This window comes from Nerophis ophidion, linkage group LG23, assembly GCF_033978795.1.
Source record: "Nerophis ophidion isolate RoL-2023_Sa linkage group LG23, RoL_Noph_v1.0, whole genome shotgun sequence".
Taxonomy (NCBI): Eukaryota; Metazoa; Chordata; class Actinopteri; order Syngnathiformes; family Syngnathidae; genus Nerophis; species Nerophis ophidion.
The window spans coordinates 37,411,893-37,433,405 of NC_084633.1; the positions used below are offsets into that span (position 1 = coordinate 37,411,893).

At 44.5% G+C, this 21,513-nt stretch overlaps 2 protein-coding genes across 2 annotated transcripts; one reads left to right on the plus strand and one right to left on the minus strand.

The window, feature by feature from the left end:
* Positions 1-3,095: 3,095 nt before the first annotated feature.
* LOC133541419 (keratin, type I cytoskeletal 13-like) lies at positions 3,096-5,348 on the plus strand. The gene is made up of 8 exons (XM_061884826.1): positions 3,096-3,482; positions 3,553-3,635; positions 3,719-3,875; positions 3,942-4,106; positions 4,181-4,306; positions 4,748-4,822; positions 4,891-5,039; positions 5,117-5,348. The coding sequence occupies exons 1-8, from the start codon at positions 3,108-3,110 to the stop codon at positions 5,346-5,348; spliced, it is 1,362 nt and encodes a 453-aa protein (XP_061740810.1). The 5' UTR covers positions 3,096-3,107.
* Positions 5,349-5,655: 307 nt separating this feature from the next.
* Positions 5,656-21,040, minus strand: si:dkeyp-113d7.1 (uncharacterized protein LOC407709 homolog). Its single transcript, XM_061884317.1, has 4 exons — positions 20,866-21,040; positions 13,066-13,143; positions 12,518-12,996; positions 5,656-7,139 (listed from the first exon to the last, which is right to left on the minus strand). Exons 3-4 carry the CDS (start codon positions 12,971-12,973, stop codon positions 6,078-6,080), a joined length of 1,518 nt encoding a protein of 505 aa, XP_061740301.1. The 5' UTR covers positions 12,974-12,996; positions 13,066-13,143; positions 20,866-21,040; the 3' UTR covers positions 5,656-6,077.
* Positions 21,041-21,513: the final 473 nt, after the last annotated feature.

Consider the following 21,513-nt stretch of genomic DNA (forward strand, 5'->3'; position numbering starts at 1 on the left):
CCAAACACCTGCAGAAGGTTAGGCAGATCCTGAAGATCCAGCTGAACATGATGCACTGCCATTTATGACATACCCCCACAGGATGCTGGAACAGATGCCAATAGATATAGTGATATAGAGCCATATAGATTGATATATGACATATATATCTATGTCTCTATCAATGTATATATATACATATGTAGACTATATATATATATATATATATACATACATAAAATATATCTACTTCTATAGATCATATGTATACTGTGGGGCAAAAAAGTATTTAGTCAGCCAGCGATTGTGCAAGTTCTCCTACTTAAAATGATGACAGAGGTCTGTAATTTTCATCATAGGTACATTTCAACTGTGAGAGACAGAATATGAAAAAAAAATCCAGGAATTCACATTGTACAAATTTTAAAGAATTTATTTGTAAATTATGGTGGAAAATAAGTATTTGGTCAACCATTCAAAGCTCTCACTGATGGAAGGAGGTTTTGTCTCAAAATGTCATGATACATGGCCCCATTCATTCTTTCCTTAACACGGATCAATCGTCCTGTCCCCTTAGCAGAAAAACAGCCCCAAAGCATGATGTTTCCACCCCAATGCTTCACAGTAGGTATGGTGTTCTTGGGATGCAACTCAGTATTCTTCTTCCTCCAAACACGACGAGTCGAGTTTATATCAAAATGGATACATGGATGATACAGCAGAGGATTGGGAGAATGTCATGTGGTCAGATGAAACCAAAACAGAACTTTTTGGTATAAACTCAACTCGTCGTGTTTGGAGGAAGAAGAATACTGAGTTGGTTTCCCAAGAACACCAGACCTACTGTGAAGCATGGGGGTGGAAACATCATGCTTTGGGGCTGTTTTTCTGCTAAGGGGACAGGACGATTGATCCGTGTTAAGGAAAGAATGAATGGGGCCATGTATTGTGAAATTTTGAGCCAAAACCTCCTTCCATCAGTGAGAGCTTTGAATGGTTGACCAAATACTTATTTTCCACCATAATTTACAAATAAATTATTTAAAACTCCTATAATGTGAATTCCTGGATTTTTTTTCCCACATTCTGTCTCTCACAGTTGAAGTGTACCTATGATGAAAATTACAGACCTCTGTCATTATTTTAAGTGGGAGAACTTGCACAATCGCTGGCTGACTAAATACTTTTTTGCCCCACTGTATATAGACTGGATATGTATCTTCATATACACATATAATATAAATATATATACACACACACACATGAATATATATATAGACTAGATATGTATATACATATACACATATGCTACACACACATATATATATATATATATATATATACATACATACACACACACACATACGTATATGATGATAACTATTGGCATCTGTTCCAGCATCCTGTGTGGCTATGTGATAACTGGCAGGGCATCATGTTCAGCTGGATCTTGAGGATCTGTGTCTGACCTCCTGGTGGTTGCCATGGGTCTGTGGGATCCTGAGGTATTTGTAGCAGTCCTCTACACGTCTGTTATGTTGTCCTCAGGTGCTTCAACACCGTCACTGCTGATCATCCTGCCTTGTTTACATATCATTATTGATATTTATGACATATCAATAGAAATATCAGTATATAGATGCATTATATCATATTGATACCATCCCGGTAGATGAAGGGGATGATTGTTAGACAACCTCGGTTCTGATCTGACTGAGACAGTTCAGGCCTATGCAGAACAGCAGCTTGTCCTTGTAAAATGAATATAATATACCACATCTGATGTTCAACTGTACAATTGGCCTCCCCAGTCTTGTGGATTTTTGATGAAATTCTAAATGTTCTTTTGATTTTGACACTCCAGTATTGAGTATGTGGGGATTATTTGTATTCAATACAGACAGTACACATGTTTGTGTTTCTGGTCTTACAGTCTCAGGTGTCAACAAGTAGCCACTGTGTGTCTGCCGGGTGTTATTATCAATATGCTTGTGTATTGATCCATATTTCTACTCACTTGGGCTGCTCTGATGGCTGATAGCAGCTTCTATGTTGTGCTGAGGCAGGTTGTCGATTGCAAGTTTGATGCTACGGTTTCCCTTGTTGGCTTATTCCTGCTGAGGACTTTCCCAACCTTGAGTTGTAACGTCAGTTATGTTAGCAGCACCATGCAGTTAGCTTCCTCGGCCAGTAGGTGTCACTCCTGTCCCGGTGCTGTCCAGTTCTCCATCTTGGACACTTTATCTTGGATAAATCTGGACGAGAAAATCTTATTCTGTGAGCTCTTTGTTGCAAGCTATTGTGTGACGTATTCTTCTTCCAGATACCATATAATACATGTATATCATTAAAGTGCATGAATAAAAGGTACATTATTAAGAGGAGTATTGATTGAAGGCATTTGGACTGAAATGTATATTAAAAGGCGTATGGGTAAGAGGTTAATTAATTAAAGGCGTATGAGTAAAAGGTGTATTAAAAGTGTGTGAGTACAGGGCAAATTAATTAAAGGGGTGTGAATAAAGGGCAAATTAATTAAAGGTATATGAATAGAGGGCAGATTAAAGATGTATGAATAAAATGTGTATGAATAAAAGGCATATTAATTAAAGGTGTAAGAATAAATGGCGTATTAATTAAAGGTGCATGAATAAATGGCATATTAAAGGTGCATGAATAAATGGCATATTAATTAAAGGTGTATGAATAAATTGCATATTAATTAAAGGTGTATGGAAAGAAACGGTTAGTTTTGGGCTGTTTTGGAAAACTTTGACTTTGCCACTGACACCCTGGAATGAAACTTGTCAAGTTGCACCCATAGGTGCTGAATGATGGATGATCACATGACAGCAGGGGTTGAGGGGGTGAGAAATAACAACGGTTATTCCAAGGAAGTGATTAAAAACGCAGGTGAGCTTTGATGGATCCACAGGTAGCAAAAGGGACTGAGAATGATTGACAGCTGAACAGGAAGTGACGCTAACCCAACCTGTCGGTGTTCATTCCACACCTGAGTGACACAGGTGACCCCCACCTTTCCTTCATGATTGACAGCTGCTTTGCACGTTTAAAAAGGTGGCGCGACGGTGTCTCATCACTCCACTGAGCAGCAGCACAGCAACATCATGACCACCTTGTTTTCTCACTCTTCCGCCAAGTCGGTCCTATCTAGCTCCTCCATGGGCAGAAGACACATGACCATGGGAGCCGGCAGCGTCCACGGCGGCGCGGGCGGTTACGGTGTCCGCATCTCGTCTGCGAAGGCCGCTGACTCCTCCTCCGGTGTGGGCACTGGTGACAGCATCCAGACCCTTAACGAGAAGTCGACCATGCAGAACCTCAACGACCGGCTGGCGTCATACCTGGACAAGGTACACTCCCTGGGGAAGGCCAATGGCGAACTGGAGATCAAGATCCGGGAGTACATGGAGAGCCGGATGGGCGTGAGCACAAGAGACTACAGCGCCTACTACTCCGTCATCAACGACATCAACGCCAAGGTGACGTGTGATTGAATGATGACATGCCTTCGTACAGGTAACACATCAACTGCTCTTTTTCCTCTTGCAGATCTTAGAGGCCACTAAGCTTAACTGTGCCACTCACCTGAGTGTCGAAAACGCCATGCTGGCGGCCGAAGACTTCAAAACCAGGTAAGTTCTAACTCTTCCAACAGTTCTGACGGACCTTAGGTGCTCACCTGTGAGTCTCATAAAGTGGATCTGCTGCACCGCAGATTCGACAACGAACATGCCATGCACATGTCGGTGGAAGCCGACGTCCGCGGACTGCGCGGGGTTATGGACAACCTGACATTAGCCAAGTCTGACCTGGAGATGCAGATTGAAGGTCTGCAGGAGGAGCTGATCTTCCTGCAGAAGAACCACCAGGAGGTAAAGTTGTCCTGCCATCCTTCCTCAACACCCAAGCAGCAAACTTTCTATTCATCGCCGCTCTAGGAGCTGCTGGCCTTACGTGCACAGATGGGTGGCCAGGTGACCGTGGAGGTGGATGCCCCCACAGGTACAGACCTGTCTGCTGTCATGAACCAAATCAGGGAACACTACGAGGCCATCATTGCCAAGAACCGCAGAGAACTGGAGAGTTGGTTCAAGGCCAAGGTGGTGTGATGACATCACTTCCTTTGGGGTCCATGTACACCCGCGTCACATACGTGTGTGTGTGTGTGTGTGTGTAGTCGGAGGAACTGAATAAGGAAGTGATGACACAAACTGTCAGCTTGCAGACGTCCAGGTCCCAAATCTCAGAGGTCAAACGTTTGCTGCAGTCCCTGGAAATTGAACAGCAGTCTGTGCTGAGCATGGTCAGTGCAACACACACAAATCAACACAATAACGGAGGAACAATACACGTTAAACACACATAAATCAACACAGTTACACCGCAACAATACAAATACAACACACATAATTTAACAAAATGACAATACAAACATATAGAGCGACACAGTTACAATAGAAACACACTCACATAAATCAACACAATTACGCAGGAATGATACACATTACACACACATATATAAATCAACACAATTATTACACAGCAACAATACAAACACAGAAATCAACACAATTCCACAGGAACTAAACTAATAACACACACAAAAATCAACTGAATTACCGAGGAACAATGCAAAAAACACACATCAACACACTTACACAGGAACAATACACAAACACACAAATCAACACAATCACACAAAGATTGCGGTGAGAAGACAGGTGTGTGTGTGTGTCTGGCACAGAAAGAGTCGTTGGAGCGCACGCTGGAGGAGACGCAGAGCCGCTACTCGGCGATGCTGTGCAGCTTCCAGAAGCAGGTGAGGGACAGAGGGCAGCTCACCTGTTTGCAGGACAGACCAGGTGTAAGTGTTTCTCTGGCCACCAGGTGTCCTCGAGTGAGCAACACATCACACAGCTGAGGGTGGACTTGGAGCGTCAGAGTCAAGAGTACCAGATGCTGCTGGACATCAAGACCCGGCTGGAGGTGGAGATCGTGGAGTATCGCCGCCTACTGGACGGCGAGAGCATCGGCAGGTTGGTCACGTGATCGCACGTACTGTTGGGTCATGGCTCGTCAGTCTCACCTGTCCTGTCCTCTGATTGGCTGACAGCACCTCATCCTCCACGACCGCCGTCGCTGCTGCTGCCTCACCCTCCAAGACTGCCGTCGCTGTTGCTGCCTCATCCTCCACGACCGCTGTCGCCGCCACCGCCACCACCACCAGCAGCAGCAGCAGCAGGAGCACCCGTGTGGTGACGGTGGTGGAAGAGGTGGTTGACGGAGTGGTGGTGTCCTCCTCCTCCTCCTCCACCTCCAAGTCCGCCGGCGTTCTGTCTAGCTGATGTCGTCACCTTGAAAAAGGTCTTCAACAATAAACAGTACAGTTGATTGATGGCTTGACGTGTCTTGACTTGTGTAGTTGCCATGGTAACAGCAGTACAGCCCCTTGCTCAGTTGCTTAGAATTAAAATGGCAACATTAAAATGGGCGTGGCCACAAATCAGGACGCTGGCTTGTGCCCAAAAAGTTGATGAAATATCAACAAAACGCCAGCAAGTCATCTTGCATTAACAGACTTCTGGCTGCCGTGGGAAACAAATACTTTGCCCAAGTAACAGAGTACAAATGGTGGACACGGACTGTAAAGTCTTCAGTTGGCAGTAAAAGAACTGGTTTCATTTTAATGACGTTTTTGAAAAGACGCATACAAAACCTGTCTTATTAGCATAAAAGCAGATGAAGTCATCAAAAGCGTTTCTCCCAGCGGCCAGTAGGGGGCCATCACGTGTGGTCATCTAACATTGGCACCAAGTATTACTGCAGTATTACTACATTCCATGTTTTCATCCATCCACAGGAAGTAAAAAAGGTGTTTTGTGAGGTTCTTCCTGGTTGTGCTTACACACACGCACACACACACACACACACACACGCACACAGACGCACACAGACGCACACTGGCTCACACGCACGCAGAGCAGAAAAGTAGGAAAGGTAAGAAAAGTTCATATACACGGTAGGTAAAAAAGCGGAATAGTAATACTTTGTGGTTGCCAGAGGTCCAGGGTGGTCTAGCTACTGTCGGCTCGCTCGCGCTTGTGGATCTGCTCGTGCGCCTTGAGGTGACCCGACTGGCTGAAAGTCTTGCCGCAGCGTGCGCAGGTGTGCGGCCGCTCGCCTGTGTGCACGTGCTGGTGTGCCTTAAGGTGTCCGAGGCGTCCGAAGCTCTTGCCGCACTGCACGCAACCGAAGGGCCGCTCCCCCGAGTGGATCCTCTGGTGGGTCTTCAGCACGCCAGAGTTGCTAAAGGTCTTGCCGCACTGCGAGCAGGCGAAGGGCTTACCGCCCGTGTGGACGTGCAGGTGGTTGCGGTACGCCGACTCCTTGCCGAAGCTCTTTCCGCAGTGCTGGCAGCAATATGGGCGCTCGCCCGTGTGGCTCAGCTGGTGCGCCTTGAGCTCCTTGGCCTGGCTGAAGGCTTTGCTGCAGGCAGCGCAGGCGAAAGGGCGCTCGCCCGTGTGCAGGCGCTGGTGGGCACGCAGGTCGTCGGCCTTGGTGAAACCCTTAGGGCAGTGGGCGCACACGTAGGGCTTCTGGCCCGTGTGGATCAGCTGGTGGCGTTTGAGGTTGCCGGCCTGGCCGAAGCTCTTGCCGCACTGAGCGCACGTGTACGGCCGCTCGCCCGTGTGAATGCGCTGGTGCGTCTTCAGGTTGCCCAGCGTGCTGAAGTTCTTGCCGCACTGCGTGCACGAGAATGGCTTCTCGCCCTGCATGTTGCGAGGCTTCCTCACCGCCTGTGTCAGGCCTTTAGTCGCCACGCCGCCGCACTCTTGGCCTTCCACGCGAGACGTCGTCTTTCCCTCCTCGGTTGATGTCGCCTCGTACAAAGGCCCACCCCCAAAGCCAGGCTCCGCCTTGGCCATCCCGTCCAGCAGCAGGGAGTCGGGCCGCAGCTTGTTGAGCTCGCTGCGGAGTTCGGCCATGTGGATGGACTCCAGGCCATTGTGCTGCAACTGGACCGAGGCCATGTTGGACTCAGGGTACTCGCAGCGCAGCGAGCCCAACTCCGCGGCGTAGTAACACTGCAGGTCTACGTGGTGGTCTGACTTGATGTACTCCAGGGTGTCGTTCACCTGCGGGCACAAACAGAAGCTGTTTAGGAAGGCTTGGCAAAGTGCAGGCCTGAGAACTCCGTCATTCAGTTCAGCCACTAGGTGGCGATGATGCCCCATCTGCTGATTTCATGCTTGCATTTGTTTGAATTGTGCTGACAGTCATCCATCCATCCTTTCCTACCGCTTATTCCATCTTATCTGAAAAGGAGTAGGAAGAAGCGAAGCACCGTGACTGACACTTCCAATTGTCCATAATAATCGACAAAGTGATTGATTCATGGAATAACAATACGTTGCTTAATCATTGATTATCTTGACAGCTGCGAAGTTATTCAGTGGCCATCAGTTTCCAAATTCAGCTATTTTCCCGCATGTGCAAACTACCAATGTACTCATTAATACTGTAACTGTTGCCACAAAATAAACTTCTTTATTTGATTTTCTTTCAACTGCAAAAACATTCATTTTGAACTCATTAAAATATTATGGGGGGTGGCGTGGCACGGTTGGGAGAGTGGCTGTGCCAGCAACCTTAGGGTTCCTGGTTCGATACCCAGCTTCTACCAACAAAGTCACATCCGTTGCGTCCTTGATCAAGACACTTCACCCTTGCTCCTGATGGGTGGTGGTTAGGGCTTTGCATGGCAGCTCCCGCCATCAGTGTGTGAATGTGTGTGTGAATGTGGAAATAGTGTCAAAGCGCTTTAAGTAACTTAAAGGTAGAAAAGCCCTGTACAAGTTTTACCCATTTACTAAGGGTTGATGTCATGGATGGTGGAAACATGCACAGTGAACACCAAGTTAGAAAACGATCTTACTACTGTCATGATCTGTGGTCTAGATCATGTTTGGTTTAGTTATGTTTTGTTACTTTTGGACTGTAGTAGTTCCGTTTTTTGTGCACCCTGGTTTGTTTTAGTTTCCATGACAACTCATTAGTTTCACCTGCCTCATTTGTTTGGACTCACGCACCCGTTGTTAATCATGACATTATTATTTAAACTGTAGTTGCCAGGTAGTTGGCCTGGCGACATTACTGACACTGATTCTTTCCATGCCATAGTTTCATGCTCGTTCCATGCCTTGCCACAGTAAGTTTTTGTTTTTTTCAAGCCACAGTCTAGTGAGTTTTTTTAGTTTCATGTTTCATGTCACAGTTAGCGAGTTTTTCATGTCCTAGGTTTTTTGCCTTTGCTTTCACGTGCGTTAGGCACGCTCACCTTTGGGTTGTGCCTCCGCTGTGAGCGCTTTTTGTTTGTACTTTTTCATAGCTTTTGAGTTAAGATTAAATCGTGTTTTTACCTGCACGCCATGTCCAGTCAAGTTCATCTGCATCCCGGGGAAACAATCCTCGCAGCAAGCTTCAAAGTAATCCACGTTCTGACAACTACAGTGTAATCTGGGCTCTATTTCCCCCAGTGCGCCAAAAAGGTCCCCACGTACCAACAATACATTTTGCATGCCGCTTGAAGCCCTCAGGGGCTGCCATTTTGATGACATCATTTCCTGTACACACAGGCGCGGCCATTTCGAAGAGCTTTGACGGCGAGCAGCACTTCCGACGTGTTTATTTCCACAATTGTCATACCCTGTGTCAGCTTGTCTGAGCGATGACTTTGTGTAATCAAAAACACTTTACAAGTGTGCAAACACTCTGTCTCGCTGTATAGCTTTGGGTTGCTAGGTAACTGCCTTGAGCTTGTGTTTTAGCTAGTTGGTGTACGGGCTTAAATACCTTGGCAATACAGAATCAAAAATCTGTTGCTTGTATGGATAAGTTATATTTCTCTTACTAAAGTGTAAGTAAAAGAAATACAAAACTTTATGATTTAAAAACAACATAAAGAAGGGACTTTTCTTGTCACATATGTTAGCTAGGCTTCCTCCCAATCAGTAAGTGATGAATCCATGGCCAGGCCGGTCCTGATGGTCCATTTCAATAGCACTATATCAACTAACAATGTTTATCTCACGCTGACAAGAAACGCATCAGATTTGGCATTAGCCTGTTAGCATTAGCATTCGGTTACTCGAGTAATAACTACACTAATGTGTCTGTCTATTTTTACAGCATGTCACAAAGTAAATCGTTATTTGATTTGATTTACCTTTGATCTACTTGTTCTCTATTTCACATTTACCCACGGAAAACCAGCTTTCTGAGTCCCAGTAAGTCTGACTGAAAACAGTTTTCATCCATCCATTTGCTACTGCTTGCCCCTTTCGGTGTTGCGGGGGGCTGGAGCCTCTTCTAGTTTCACTCGGGCTGTAGGCAGGGTACGTCCTGTACGAGGAAGGTAGGGGAAGATGGTGGTACACCCTGGACAAGTGTCCACTTCATGGCAAGACCAACACAGACAGACAACATTCACACACTAGGGACCATTTAGTGTTGACAATCAGCCTTTACTCTTTAATAAATACTCTTAAATGAGTCCGTCCACGTATTGAAATGACAAAATTAAACTGCATATAGTTTAAAGACTACAGCTAGTTCCACTAATCAGTGTACTTCAGCACACAGAGGCCACTAAGTTTATGCAAGTCCAACGTTCCTTCTGTTCTTCTTTTTCCGTTGTCAAATAATACACAAGAAAGTAGAAACAAACTAATTGTCCTCACATACAAGCTCAGAGACGACATCCTTCCAAAAGCAACCCCGAGTCCCCTCAACTCCGACATTAGGCTGTAAGCGTGTTACAGGCAGTGTCTTTTGTCACAATGGTGAATGGACACAAGCACCTGTGTAAATATTCAGTGTTTGCGCTCCATATTCAGAATGTATCCAACAACAATGTCTTAAAAACAAGTGAGTTCGGAAATGGCCAGAAATGTCCGATAATATCGGCATGTAATATCGGAAATTATCGATATCAGTTTCAAAATTATAGGTATCGGTTTTGAAATAAATCAAATGTATAACTTTTTGAAACGCCATTGTGTACACGGACGTAGGGAGATGAACAGGGTGCCAATAAACCTTAAAGACACTGGTGCCAACCCAGTCACATTAAAACTACGGCTTGTCACACACACACAAGTGGATGCAATGCATACAGAAAACACAGAGTGGAAGGTCACACTGAGGGTGGGCGTATAAACAACTTTAACACTGTTACAAATATGTGCCACACTGTCAACCCACACCAAACAAGAATGACAAACACATTTTGGGAGAACATCCGCACTGTAACACAACATAAACACAACACAACAAGTACCCAGGATCCCTTGCAGCACTAACTCTTCCGGGACGCTACAATACACCCCCCCGCTACCCTCACCTGAACAAGGTTATATAACATGTTTGTTACATGTGGCGGAGGGTGAATTGTTACCTGGGAGATGTAGTCAAACACTGTAACATGTTTACATACCATGTTTGTTACGTGTGGCAGAGGGTTAATGGTTACCTGGGAGATGTAGTCCAACACTGTAACATGTTTATATACCATGTTTGTTACGAGTGGCGGAGGGTGAATGGTTACCTTTGAGATGTAGTCAAACACTGTAACATGTTTATTTAACATGTTTGTTGCGTGTGGCAGAGGGTTAATGGTTACCTGAGAGATGTAGTCCAACACTGTAACATGTTTATATAACATGTTTTTTAAGTGTGGCGGAGGGTGAATGGTTACCTGGGAGATGTAGTCCAACACTGTAACATGTTTATTTAACATGTTTGTTACGTGTGTCGAAGGGTGAATGGTTACCTGGGAGATATAATCCAACACTGTAACGTGTTTACATAACATGTTTGTTATGTGTGTCGGAGGGTGAATTGTTACCAGGGAGATGTAGTCCAACACTGTAATATGTTTATATAACATGTTTGTTACGTGTGTCGGAGGGTGAATGGTTACCTGGGAGATGTAGTCCAACACTGTAACATGTTTATATAACATGTTTATTACGTGTGAATGGTTACGTGGGAGATATAGTCCAACACTGTAACATGTTTGTTACGTGTGTCGGAGGGTGAATTGTTACCTGGGAGATGTAGTCCAACACTGTAACATGTTTATTTAACATATTTGTTACGTGTGAATGGTTACGTAGGAGATATAGTCCAACACTGTAACGTGTTTGTTACGTGTGTCGGAGGGTGAATGGTTACCTGGGAGATGTAGTCCAACACTGTAAAAGTTTACTAGGTTTCGGTACGGGAGTTTCGGTTCGGCACGCGGCGTACCGAACGAGTCTGTAAGCAAAAGTCTTCACAATCTGCTTTGCTTTCTGCCTCTGTCTGAGCACCAAGCATTGTACCACCCACACAACCATCTGATTGGTTACATACAAAGCCAATCAGCAGGGCGTATTCAGAGCGATGTAGTCAATGCTTCAGCGTCGAGCAGATATTTGTTTAGCAGGGGAGCAGCGGACAGCGGACTCTCCCCAAATTATAAAAAACACTTCCCAGTCACAACTATTACAAACATCACTAAGAGCCTGTTGACCTTCTAGAAACTTAAACTGCAGCTCAGCTCGCTCGCAGTTCTGGCTTGAGGTGAAGGCTAATTAGCTTTTAGCGTAACGTTAGCTCGTTTTGCGGTGTGTGTGTGTGCGTGTGTGTGTGTGTGTGCGTGTGTGTGTGTGTGTGTGTTAGGGGCAGCAAAGTCCTGTCTGTTATTTCATTGAACTCCATGGTGTTCAGGGATGAATAGTCTCTCCTATTGCTATTGTACTATTTTTTCAGCTATAGTTACATTAAACATTGGTAATGTAGCAGCCTAGTTTTGAATGGCAGGGTCCCTGCTATCACATTTTGATAAAAATATAACATTTACATAATAAAAGTCAACTACAGGCTTCCCAAATGCTGTAATAAATTAAGCATGATGAGTTGACTTGAAACTGTTTAATGTTGCACTTTTTATATGTAAAAGAAAGATTTTGTCATTTCATTTAATCAAAGCAACAACTTGAGGCAGTTTAATGTGGATTAACGTGGGCAGAATTATTACAGTGTTCCCAATGTTAAAAGGATAAAGCCATTGTTTACAAATTTGGTAAACAAAATACCCAAAAATTTACATTTTGTTGTTTTCTTACTGTACCGAAAATGAACCGAAACGTGACCTCTAAACCGAGGTATGTACCGAACCGAAATTTTTGTGTACCGTTACGCCCCTAATGTTTAAATAACATGTTTGTTACGTGTATCGGAGGGTGAATGGTTACCTGGGAGATGTAGTCCAACACTGTAACATGTTTATATAACATGTTTGTTACGTGTATCGGAGGGTGAATGGTTACCTGGGAGATGTAGTCCAACACTGTAACATGTTTATATAACATGTTTGTTACGTGTGTAGGAGGGTGAATGGTTGCCTGAGAAATGTAGTCCAACACTGTAACATGTTTATATATATATGTGTCGGAGGGTGAATGATTACCTGGGAGATGTAGTCAAACACTGAGCTGGGCTCATAGTGCGACTTGTAGTCCAGCTCCGTCACATCACCAGGGTGGAAGGAGCCCAGGTAGTGGTCACCGCAGTGATGCTCCGACTTGATGTAGTCCAGCCCGCTGATCTCCATCTTGATTTGGTCCTGGCCCAGCTCAGCGGTGGACAACGGCTGGATTTCTGACAGGTCCACTGTGCGTATGGGGTCCAAGTCGCCGTCCTCTGGCTCGCTCTTGACGCATGGCAGCATGACCAGCGGCTCTGCGATCTCCGCTGCCAGCGAGCTCAGCGTGGGAGTGGGACAGTCTGAGGAGAGGAGGCCCAGAGTTGGAACCACAGAGGCTGGGCCACAGTCCACCTGCAGGCCCGGGTCCAGGGGCGTCGGAGGGGAGTCGTCCTCAGAAGGCAGACCGAGGCTCAAACACTCCGCCTCCAAGTCTGTCATTTTGAGGGGTGAAGCGCCGTCTCCTGGATTTACGGCTGAGGTTAGACCGCTTTATGTCCCCCCGCCAAACACCACTGAAGATACTGGCTTACTCAGAGAGGGGAGGAGCCAAGGCCAACAGTCTTCATCCAGACACAGGTCGTCACCACCCAGTCCGGACAAGAACCAGCCTGCAAAAACCACGTGTTCAGTTAGCAATTAAACGCTGGACACAGACACACAAGTCCGTGGACACGGGACACACAACTGCCTGGACCAAGGAGCACTTCAAGGGCGGACATCACAAACAACTATTCTTTTATGTATTTATTTTTATGTTAAATATTTCTAACACTAGACTGTCCTTATCTTGCTTTTAAATGAGTATTTTAACTAATTTGCAGAACTTTAGGAAACTGTTCTTGTTTTTTTTCCAAATGTGCTACTTGAACAAAGTGGACTGCACAGGACTAGGGTCAAACATAAAACCCGTGGACTGGAACAGGCCCGCCAACGGGTTTTATCCGGGCCGCGAGATGAATTTGCTGAGTATAAGAACGAGCTGAAATTTTAAGTGCCGTTCTAAATCTGTCTACTGGATGCCGCAATAGCAATTCTGTGTATCCCCTGCTGCAAGCATGACTTTAGAGGGGGCGGAGCTATGTGCCGTGTCAAGATGGCGTGTTTGGACTCTACGTACTTACGCTGCGGTAGTATACAAAATGTTACCTTCATGTCTTGATTGTCAAGCATGTTCTTGCTAATGTAACCTGGGACATTTTTAATAAATAAATGCTTTTGATAATCAGTATGTTTATTGTTGTACTTATAACTGGGGACACATTCTGTGGTTGCACATAATTTTGCTGAAATATTATGTTTCCTCTTCTAGCCCACGTGTGATTCATCAAGTGAGTCCAAATTGACAAGTTTTTTTTGTAGATGATGCTACATACGTACAGAATAAACCACGAGATGTTACTACATCAGTCGAGGAAAATGAGTCATCGACATTGACATCCTGTATTTGGATTTTCATATTATTCAATGTTGGCGTTAACGCACTACTTGTGTCTTTTTACGCATTGAAATCAGACAGGATGCACATTTCCGGAAGTCCGCGCGTCTTCCGACACAGATTTTTTAAATTTACCTACCCTGCCTTCTCCGGGTGAAAACTCAGGTGTTTTGTTTTGTTTGTATATGCCGGTGTTGTGCAAAAATGTGATTGGCAGGTAATCACAAAAATGTATTTCCTTGGCGGGAGCGCGCACCGCTGGCTAAGCCTGCATTGCTTGGCTTGGTGTGTCCACAGCGGACTACTAGGTGTAAGACAAACACTATATCTTTGTGGACATTGCAACGTGTTTGACATTATTTAAGCTGTTTACCGTGTCCGCAAAATGACAGTTGTCCTTTTTTGTGGTATTAATGAGATTTAAAGGACTGTTGTTAGTCCCATGTTGATGTGATAAAACCTCTATTTTGTTTGGAAGAAACATACATTTGTAACTTATTTCTTCCTGCACATAATAAATATTTATAAAGTGCTTGGATGTATTCATTTATGAAACATTTTCATTCAATGTAGTATTGCCTGGCAAAAACTGATTCAACTTACAATATGTTGTTTACACATCGCATATTTACACACGCAAACATTACTAGAATACCCTTATGAGCATTACATATATCAATATCAACCCCATTTTTATGACTTCATGGGGTCCCTGGGAACCCATTTTGAAAATGTTTTGATAGATTAAAAGTTAACACCAATGGGAGCATTCTAAAACTCTGCCAGACTGCTTTCCACCTATTTGACTGATGAACATTATCACATATTTTATTCATAAAGTATAAATACCGATAAATAAAGATAAAATACAATTAACCGAAACATGTAAATTTGAACAGGCTAATTGGGAACAGGTGGGTGCCATGATTGCCTATAAAAGCAGCTTCCATGATACGCTCACTCATTCACAAACAAGGACGAGGGTCACCACTTTGTCAACAAATGCCTGAGCAAATTGTTTAAGAACAACATTTCTCCATCAGCTATTGCAGGGAATTTAGGGATTTCACCATCTACGCTCCGTAATATCATCAAAAGGTTGAGAGAATGTGGCGAAATCACTGCACGTAAGCCATGATATTATGCACCTTCCATCCTTCAGGCGCTACTGCATCAAAAAGCCACATCAGTGTGCAAAGGATATCACCACATGGGCTAAGGAACACTTCAGAAAACCACTGTCAGTAACTACAGTTGGTCGCTACATCTGTAAGTGCAAGTTAAAACTCTACTATGCAAAGCCAAAGCCATTTATCAACAACACCCGGAAACACTTCACTGGGCCCAAGCTCATCTAAGATGGACTGATGCAAAGTGGAAAAGTGTTCTGTGGTCTGACGAGTCCACATTTTAAATTGTTTTTGGAAACTGTAGACGTTGTGTCCTCCGGACCAAAGAGGAGAAGAACCAGCCAGCATGTGTGATGGTATGGGGGTGTATTAGGGACGGCATGGCGCAGTGGGAGAGAGGCCGTGCGCAACCCGAGGGTCCCTGGTTCAATCCCCACCTAGTACCAACCTCGACACGTCCGTTGTGTCCTGAGCAAGACACTTCACTCTTGCTCCTGATGGGTGCTGGTTAGCGCCTTGCATGGCAGCTCCCTCCATCAGTGTGTGTATGTGTGTGTGAATGGGTAAATGTGGAAGTAGTGTCAAAGCGCTATACAAGTACAACCCATTTTTTAGTGGCCAAGGCATGGGTAACTTACACATCTGTGAAGGCACCATTAATGCTGAAAGGTACATAAAGGATTGGGAGCAACATATGTTGTCATCCAAGCAACGTTATCTGCTTATTTCAGCAAGACAATGCCAAGCCAGGTGATACAACAGCGTGGCTTCATAGTAAAAGAGTGCGGGTACTAGACTGGCCTGCCTGTAGTCCAGACATTGAAAATGTGTGAAGGCTAAAATATGAGGCGGGAGACTGTTGAACAACTTAAGCTGTACATCAAGCAAGAATTGGAAAGAATTTTACTTCAAAAATGTGTCTCCTCAGTTCCCAAACCTTTACTGAGTGTTCTTAAAAGGAAAGGCCATGTAACACACTGGTAAAAATGCCTTTTTTGCCATGTGTTGCTGCCATTACATCCTAACTTCATGATTATTTGCAAAAAATAGCAAAGTTCGTCAGTGTGAAGATGAAATATCTTGTCTCTGCAGCCTATTCAATTGAATATAAGTTGAAAAGGATTTGTTATATTCTCTTTTTATTTACCTTTTACACAACCTGACTACTTCACTGCTTTTGTAGTTTGTACATTAGTTAAACTCACTTCCGAACACCTTAAGAGCTCACGCTGGACATGGAATTGAACACTCTGGGTTTTAGTGGTGCTGTCACACAATCAATCAGGGGACCCAGGTTGGAGCCCTGGGTGAGAGAGAAAGAGGGGCTGGGCCATTGGGGGTAGAGCTGTGCTAGGGGATGTCGATAAACTTCACTGGCAACATTAAAAGCTTGTGTCGTTAGCAGGCCTCATGTACTCTATGTGGGTGTAAGGGCTTTCTTTCCTGCCTAACTCCATGATGTCAAGAGTGTTAGTATTCTATTAATTGGTGAAACAGGTTTTATAATCATGATTTTCAAAGTTGTCTTGTGATGCAGACACGGAAGACCACTGAGTGTGAAGCGACCGGGATGAGAATCAGCACATCCAAGTACGAGTCCATGGTTCTCGCCCGGAAAAGGGTGGAGTGCCATCTACGTGTGGGGGAGGAGACCCTGCCCCAAGTGGAGGAGTTCAAGTACCTGGGAGTCTTGTTCACCAGTGAGGGAAGAGTGGATGGTGAGATGGACAGGCGGATCAGTGCGGCGTCTTCAGTAACGTGGACGCTGTATCGATCCGTTGTGGTGAAGAAGGAGCTGAGCCGGAAGGCAAAGCTCTCAATTTACCGGTCGATCAACGTTCCCATCCTCACCTATGGTCATGAGCTTTGGGTTATGACCGAAAGGATAAGATCACGGGTACAAGCGGCCCAAATGAGTTTCCTCCGCCGTGTGGCGGGGCTCTCCCTTAGAGATAGGGTGAGAAGCTCTGCCATCCGGGAGGAGCTCAAAGTAAAGCCGCTGCTCCTTTACATGGAGAGGAGCCAGATGAGGTGGTTCGGGCATCTGCTCAGGATGCCACCCGAACACCTCCCTACGGAGGTGTTTAGGGCACGTCCAACCGGTAGGAGGCCACGGGGAAGACCCAGGACACGTCGGGAAGACTATGTCTCCTGGCTGGCCTGGGAACATCTCGGGATCCCCGGGGAGGAGCTGGACCAAGTGGCTGGGGAGAGGAAAGTCTGGGCTTCCCTGCTTAGGCTGCTGCCCCCGCAACCCACCTCGGATAAGCGGAAGAAAATGGATGGAAGACTACAGAGGTGTGCTGCCATGTTGATGTTTGAAGACAACAGAGGTTTGCTGCCATGTTGATGTTCGAAGACAACATACGTGTACTGCCAGTTTTAAGATAATAAGAAACTGCTTAACTCTCAGTTGTGCTTTTACTTTTATGAATTCAATAATTCTTTCACACATATGTTATGGCTTAACTACATGCTCCCAGGCACACCAGTCATCAATCAAGAAAATTGAGTGTCTTTATTACCGCGCTTTGAAAGTCCTAGACTAGAAGAATATACCAGATCATCATTGCCAAATTTTAACCAAATACAATATTTTAAGTTTCACCAATTTTATTTAGTTACACACAGTCAAACTAGTTTTCAAACACTTAAATAACTCTGCTCCCTAATTGCTCTGCAAGGCAATCACAAGACTGCCAAGTGGTGCCAGATGTGCCAGCCCAGCAACGTGAAAAGGCAACTGTTGCGTAGAACATCTTTTGCCCAGACTGCCTTTTCAATAAAAGGAACACAACTCTGGAAGTCTCTACCTGACACTTTGACATGTATACCTGCACTTGTCACTTTCAACAAAACAAACACAATTGTGGCTAGTTAAGCAGCAATCCTGTTCCCATGTTTCTTTTTTACTAATTTTTACTAATTGCTTCTTATCTAGGGCAGCACGGTGGAGGAGGGGGTTAGTGCATGTGCCTCACAATACGAAGGTCCTGGGTTCGATCCTGCGCTAGGGATCTTTCTGTGTGGAGTTTGCATGTTCTCCCCATGACTGCGTGGGTTCCCTCCGGGTACTCCGGCTTCCTCCCACCTCCAAAAGACATGCACCTGGGGATAGACCCCTCCCACCTCTAAAGACATGCATTTGGGGATAGGCCCCTCCCTCCCCCAAAGAAATGCACTTGGGGATAGGCCCCTCCCTCCCCCAAAGACATGCAACTGGAGATAGGCCCCTCCCACTCCCAAAGACATGCACCTGGGGATAGGTTGATTGACAACACCAAATAGTCCCTAGTGTGTCAATTTGAGTGTGAATGTTGTCTGTCTATCTGTGTTGGCCCTGTGACGAAGTCGCGACTTGTCCAGGGTGTATGCCGCCTTCCGCCTGAATGCAGCTGAGATAAGCTCCAGCACCATCCATTGTATTAGGAGTTAGTTAACACACTTACATGAGTTGTATTAGTAGTTAGTTAACACACTTACACGAGTTGTATTAGTAGTTAGTTAACACACTTACACGAGTTGTATTAGTAGTTAGCTAACACACTAACATGAGTTGTATTAGTAGTTAGTTAACACACTTAAATGAGTTGTATTAGTAGTTAGTTAACACACTTAGATTAGATGTATAAGTAGTTAGTTAATACACATGAGTTGTATCAGTAGTTAACACTTACATGAGTTGTATTAGTAGTTAGTTAACACACTTACATGAGTTGTATTAGTAGTTAGTTAACACACTTAGATTATATATATAAGTAGTTGGTTAACACACTTACATGAGTTATATTAGTAGTTAGTTAACACACTTACATAAGTTGTATTAGTAGTTAGTTAACACACTTATATTAGATGTATAAGTAGTTAACACACTTACATGAGTTGTACCAGTAGTTAGTTAACACATTTACATGAGTTGTATTAGTAGTTAACACACTTAGATTAGATATATAAGTAGTTACTAACACACTTACATGAGTTGTATTAGTAGTTAGTTAACACACTTACAATAGTTGTATTAGTATTTAGCCAACACACTTACATGAGTTGTATTAGTAGTTAGTTAACACACTTACATGAATTGCATTAGTAGTTAGTTAACACACGTACATGAGTTGTATTAGTAGTTAGTTAACACACTTACATGAGTTGTATTAGTAGTTAGTTAACCCACTTACATGAGTTGTATTAGTAGTTAGCTAACACACGTATATGAGTTGTATTAGTAATTAATTAACCCACTTACATGATTTGTATTAGTATTTAACACTTACATGAGTGGTATTAATAGTTAGCTAACCCACTTACATGATTTATATTAGTAGTTAGCTAACACAATTAGATGAGATTTTTAAGTAGTTAGTTAACACACTTACATGAGTTGTATAAGTAGTTGGTTACCACACGTACTTGAGTTGTATTAGTAGTTAGTTAACACACTTACATGAGTTGAATTAGTAGTTAGCCAACACACTTACATGAGTTGTATTAGTAGTTAGTTAACCCACTTACATGGGTTGTATTAGTAGTTAATTAGCACACTTACATGAGTGGTATTAGTAGTTAACCCACTTACATGAGTTGTATTAGTAGTTAACCCACTTACATGAGTTGTATTAGTAGTTAGTTAACCCACTTACATGTGTTGTATTAGTAGTTAACACACGTACATGAGTTGTATTAGTAATTAGTTAACCCACTTACATGAGTTGTATTAGTAGGTAGTTAACACACTTAGATTAGATATATAGTTAGTTAACACACATTAGTTGTATTAGTAGTTAGTCAACACACTTAGATGAGTTGTATTAGTAGTTGGTTAACACACTTAGATTAGATATATAGTTAGTTAACACACATGAGTTGTATTAGTAGTTTGTTAACACACTTACATGAGATATATCAGTGGTTAGCTAACACACTTAGATGAGATATATTAGTAGTTTGTCTGTATTATTACTATTATCATTATAATCGACTCTTTGCCTCATTCTTTTATTTCCCTACTTTAATGATGTTAGAGCAGTGTTGTTGTAAATGAGCTTTGGCCACAAACGCTATGACGCACACATTGGATAATTGTTTCAGGTGTCTATGTATATGTCCCTATTTCAAATAAACTTTTATGTATGTATATATATCCATCCATTTTCTACCGCTTGTCCCTTTTGGGGTGGCTGGAGCCTGCCTATCTATCTGCATATTAATGTTCATGTTTTCAAAGTGTGTGAAAGTGGCAGCTCGTCTTCCAGCAGCCACGCCAATCCGCAAAGCGAGTGGAAGAATGCGGCCTGTGCTCTCGCCTCCTTGTCCAGTAACATAAGACAGATATGAAGGCGCGTCTCCGCCTGAGAAGACATTGGAGGAGAATACGCAGAAGAACAAGTGTGACCGCGCACAATGACAGCGAAAAGTGAGCAGGCTGGCCAGCTAGCTTGGCTAGTTATCGCTAGCCGGCGGCCATCTTGTTTGTGGGCGCTCCAACTAGCGGCTAGCAAGGTGTTAGCTTGCTAGCGGCTACCACGGGGGCCACCGTGGGAGCCGAAAGGGGGGGGGGCTCGGGCTTCTCTCGCAGTAAGCAGGCCGAGGGGGCGCAGCGGGGAGCGGCTGACAGCAGCAACGCTGCCGCCGCGTCAAGCGCGTCACTTGACGACCAGCAAACATGGCGACGGGCGACGAGACGAGACGCGAGAGAGAGTGAGAGAAGGCGGCCGCCGAGCAGACGAGGCCTGCTGGCGGCCGCCGGAACGGAGGAGAAAGGTTACCTGCGGGCGGTCCGCGTCATGGCTGCTTCGCCTCCGCTGCCCGCGACTTGTGGCCAACTCTAGCGGAGCCGCCACGTCCACCTCCGCCTCTCCTCCCCTCGAACACTGACTAATTCCTCCTCCTTCTCCTCCTCCTCCTCCGCCTCCTTCCCGCCTGGCCTGCAGGCTCGTGCACGCGCGCCGCCAGGCAGGTAACCAAGGTAACCGCGGGCCGGCACGCGCCTCATCACATTGTTAGCATTAAAGGCCTACTGAAATGAGATTTTCTTATTTAAACGGGGATAGCAGGTCCATTCTATGTGTCATACTTGATCATTTCACGATATTGCCATATTTTTGCTGAAAGGATTTAGTAGAGAACATCCACTATAAAATTTGCAACTTTAGGTGCTAAGAGAAATGCCCTGCCTCAACCGGAAGTCGCAGACGATGACGTCACAAGTGTGGGGGCTCCTCACGAATTCACATTGTTTTTAATGGGAGCCTCTAACAAAAAGTGCTATTCGGACCGAGAAAACGACAATTTCCCCAATAATTTGAGCGAGGATGAAAGATTCGTGTTTGAGGACATTGATAGCGACGGAGTAGAAAAAAAAATAAGTTAAAAAAAAAACGCGATTGCATTGGGATGGATTCCGATGTTTTTAG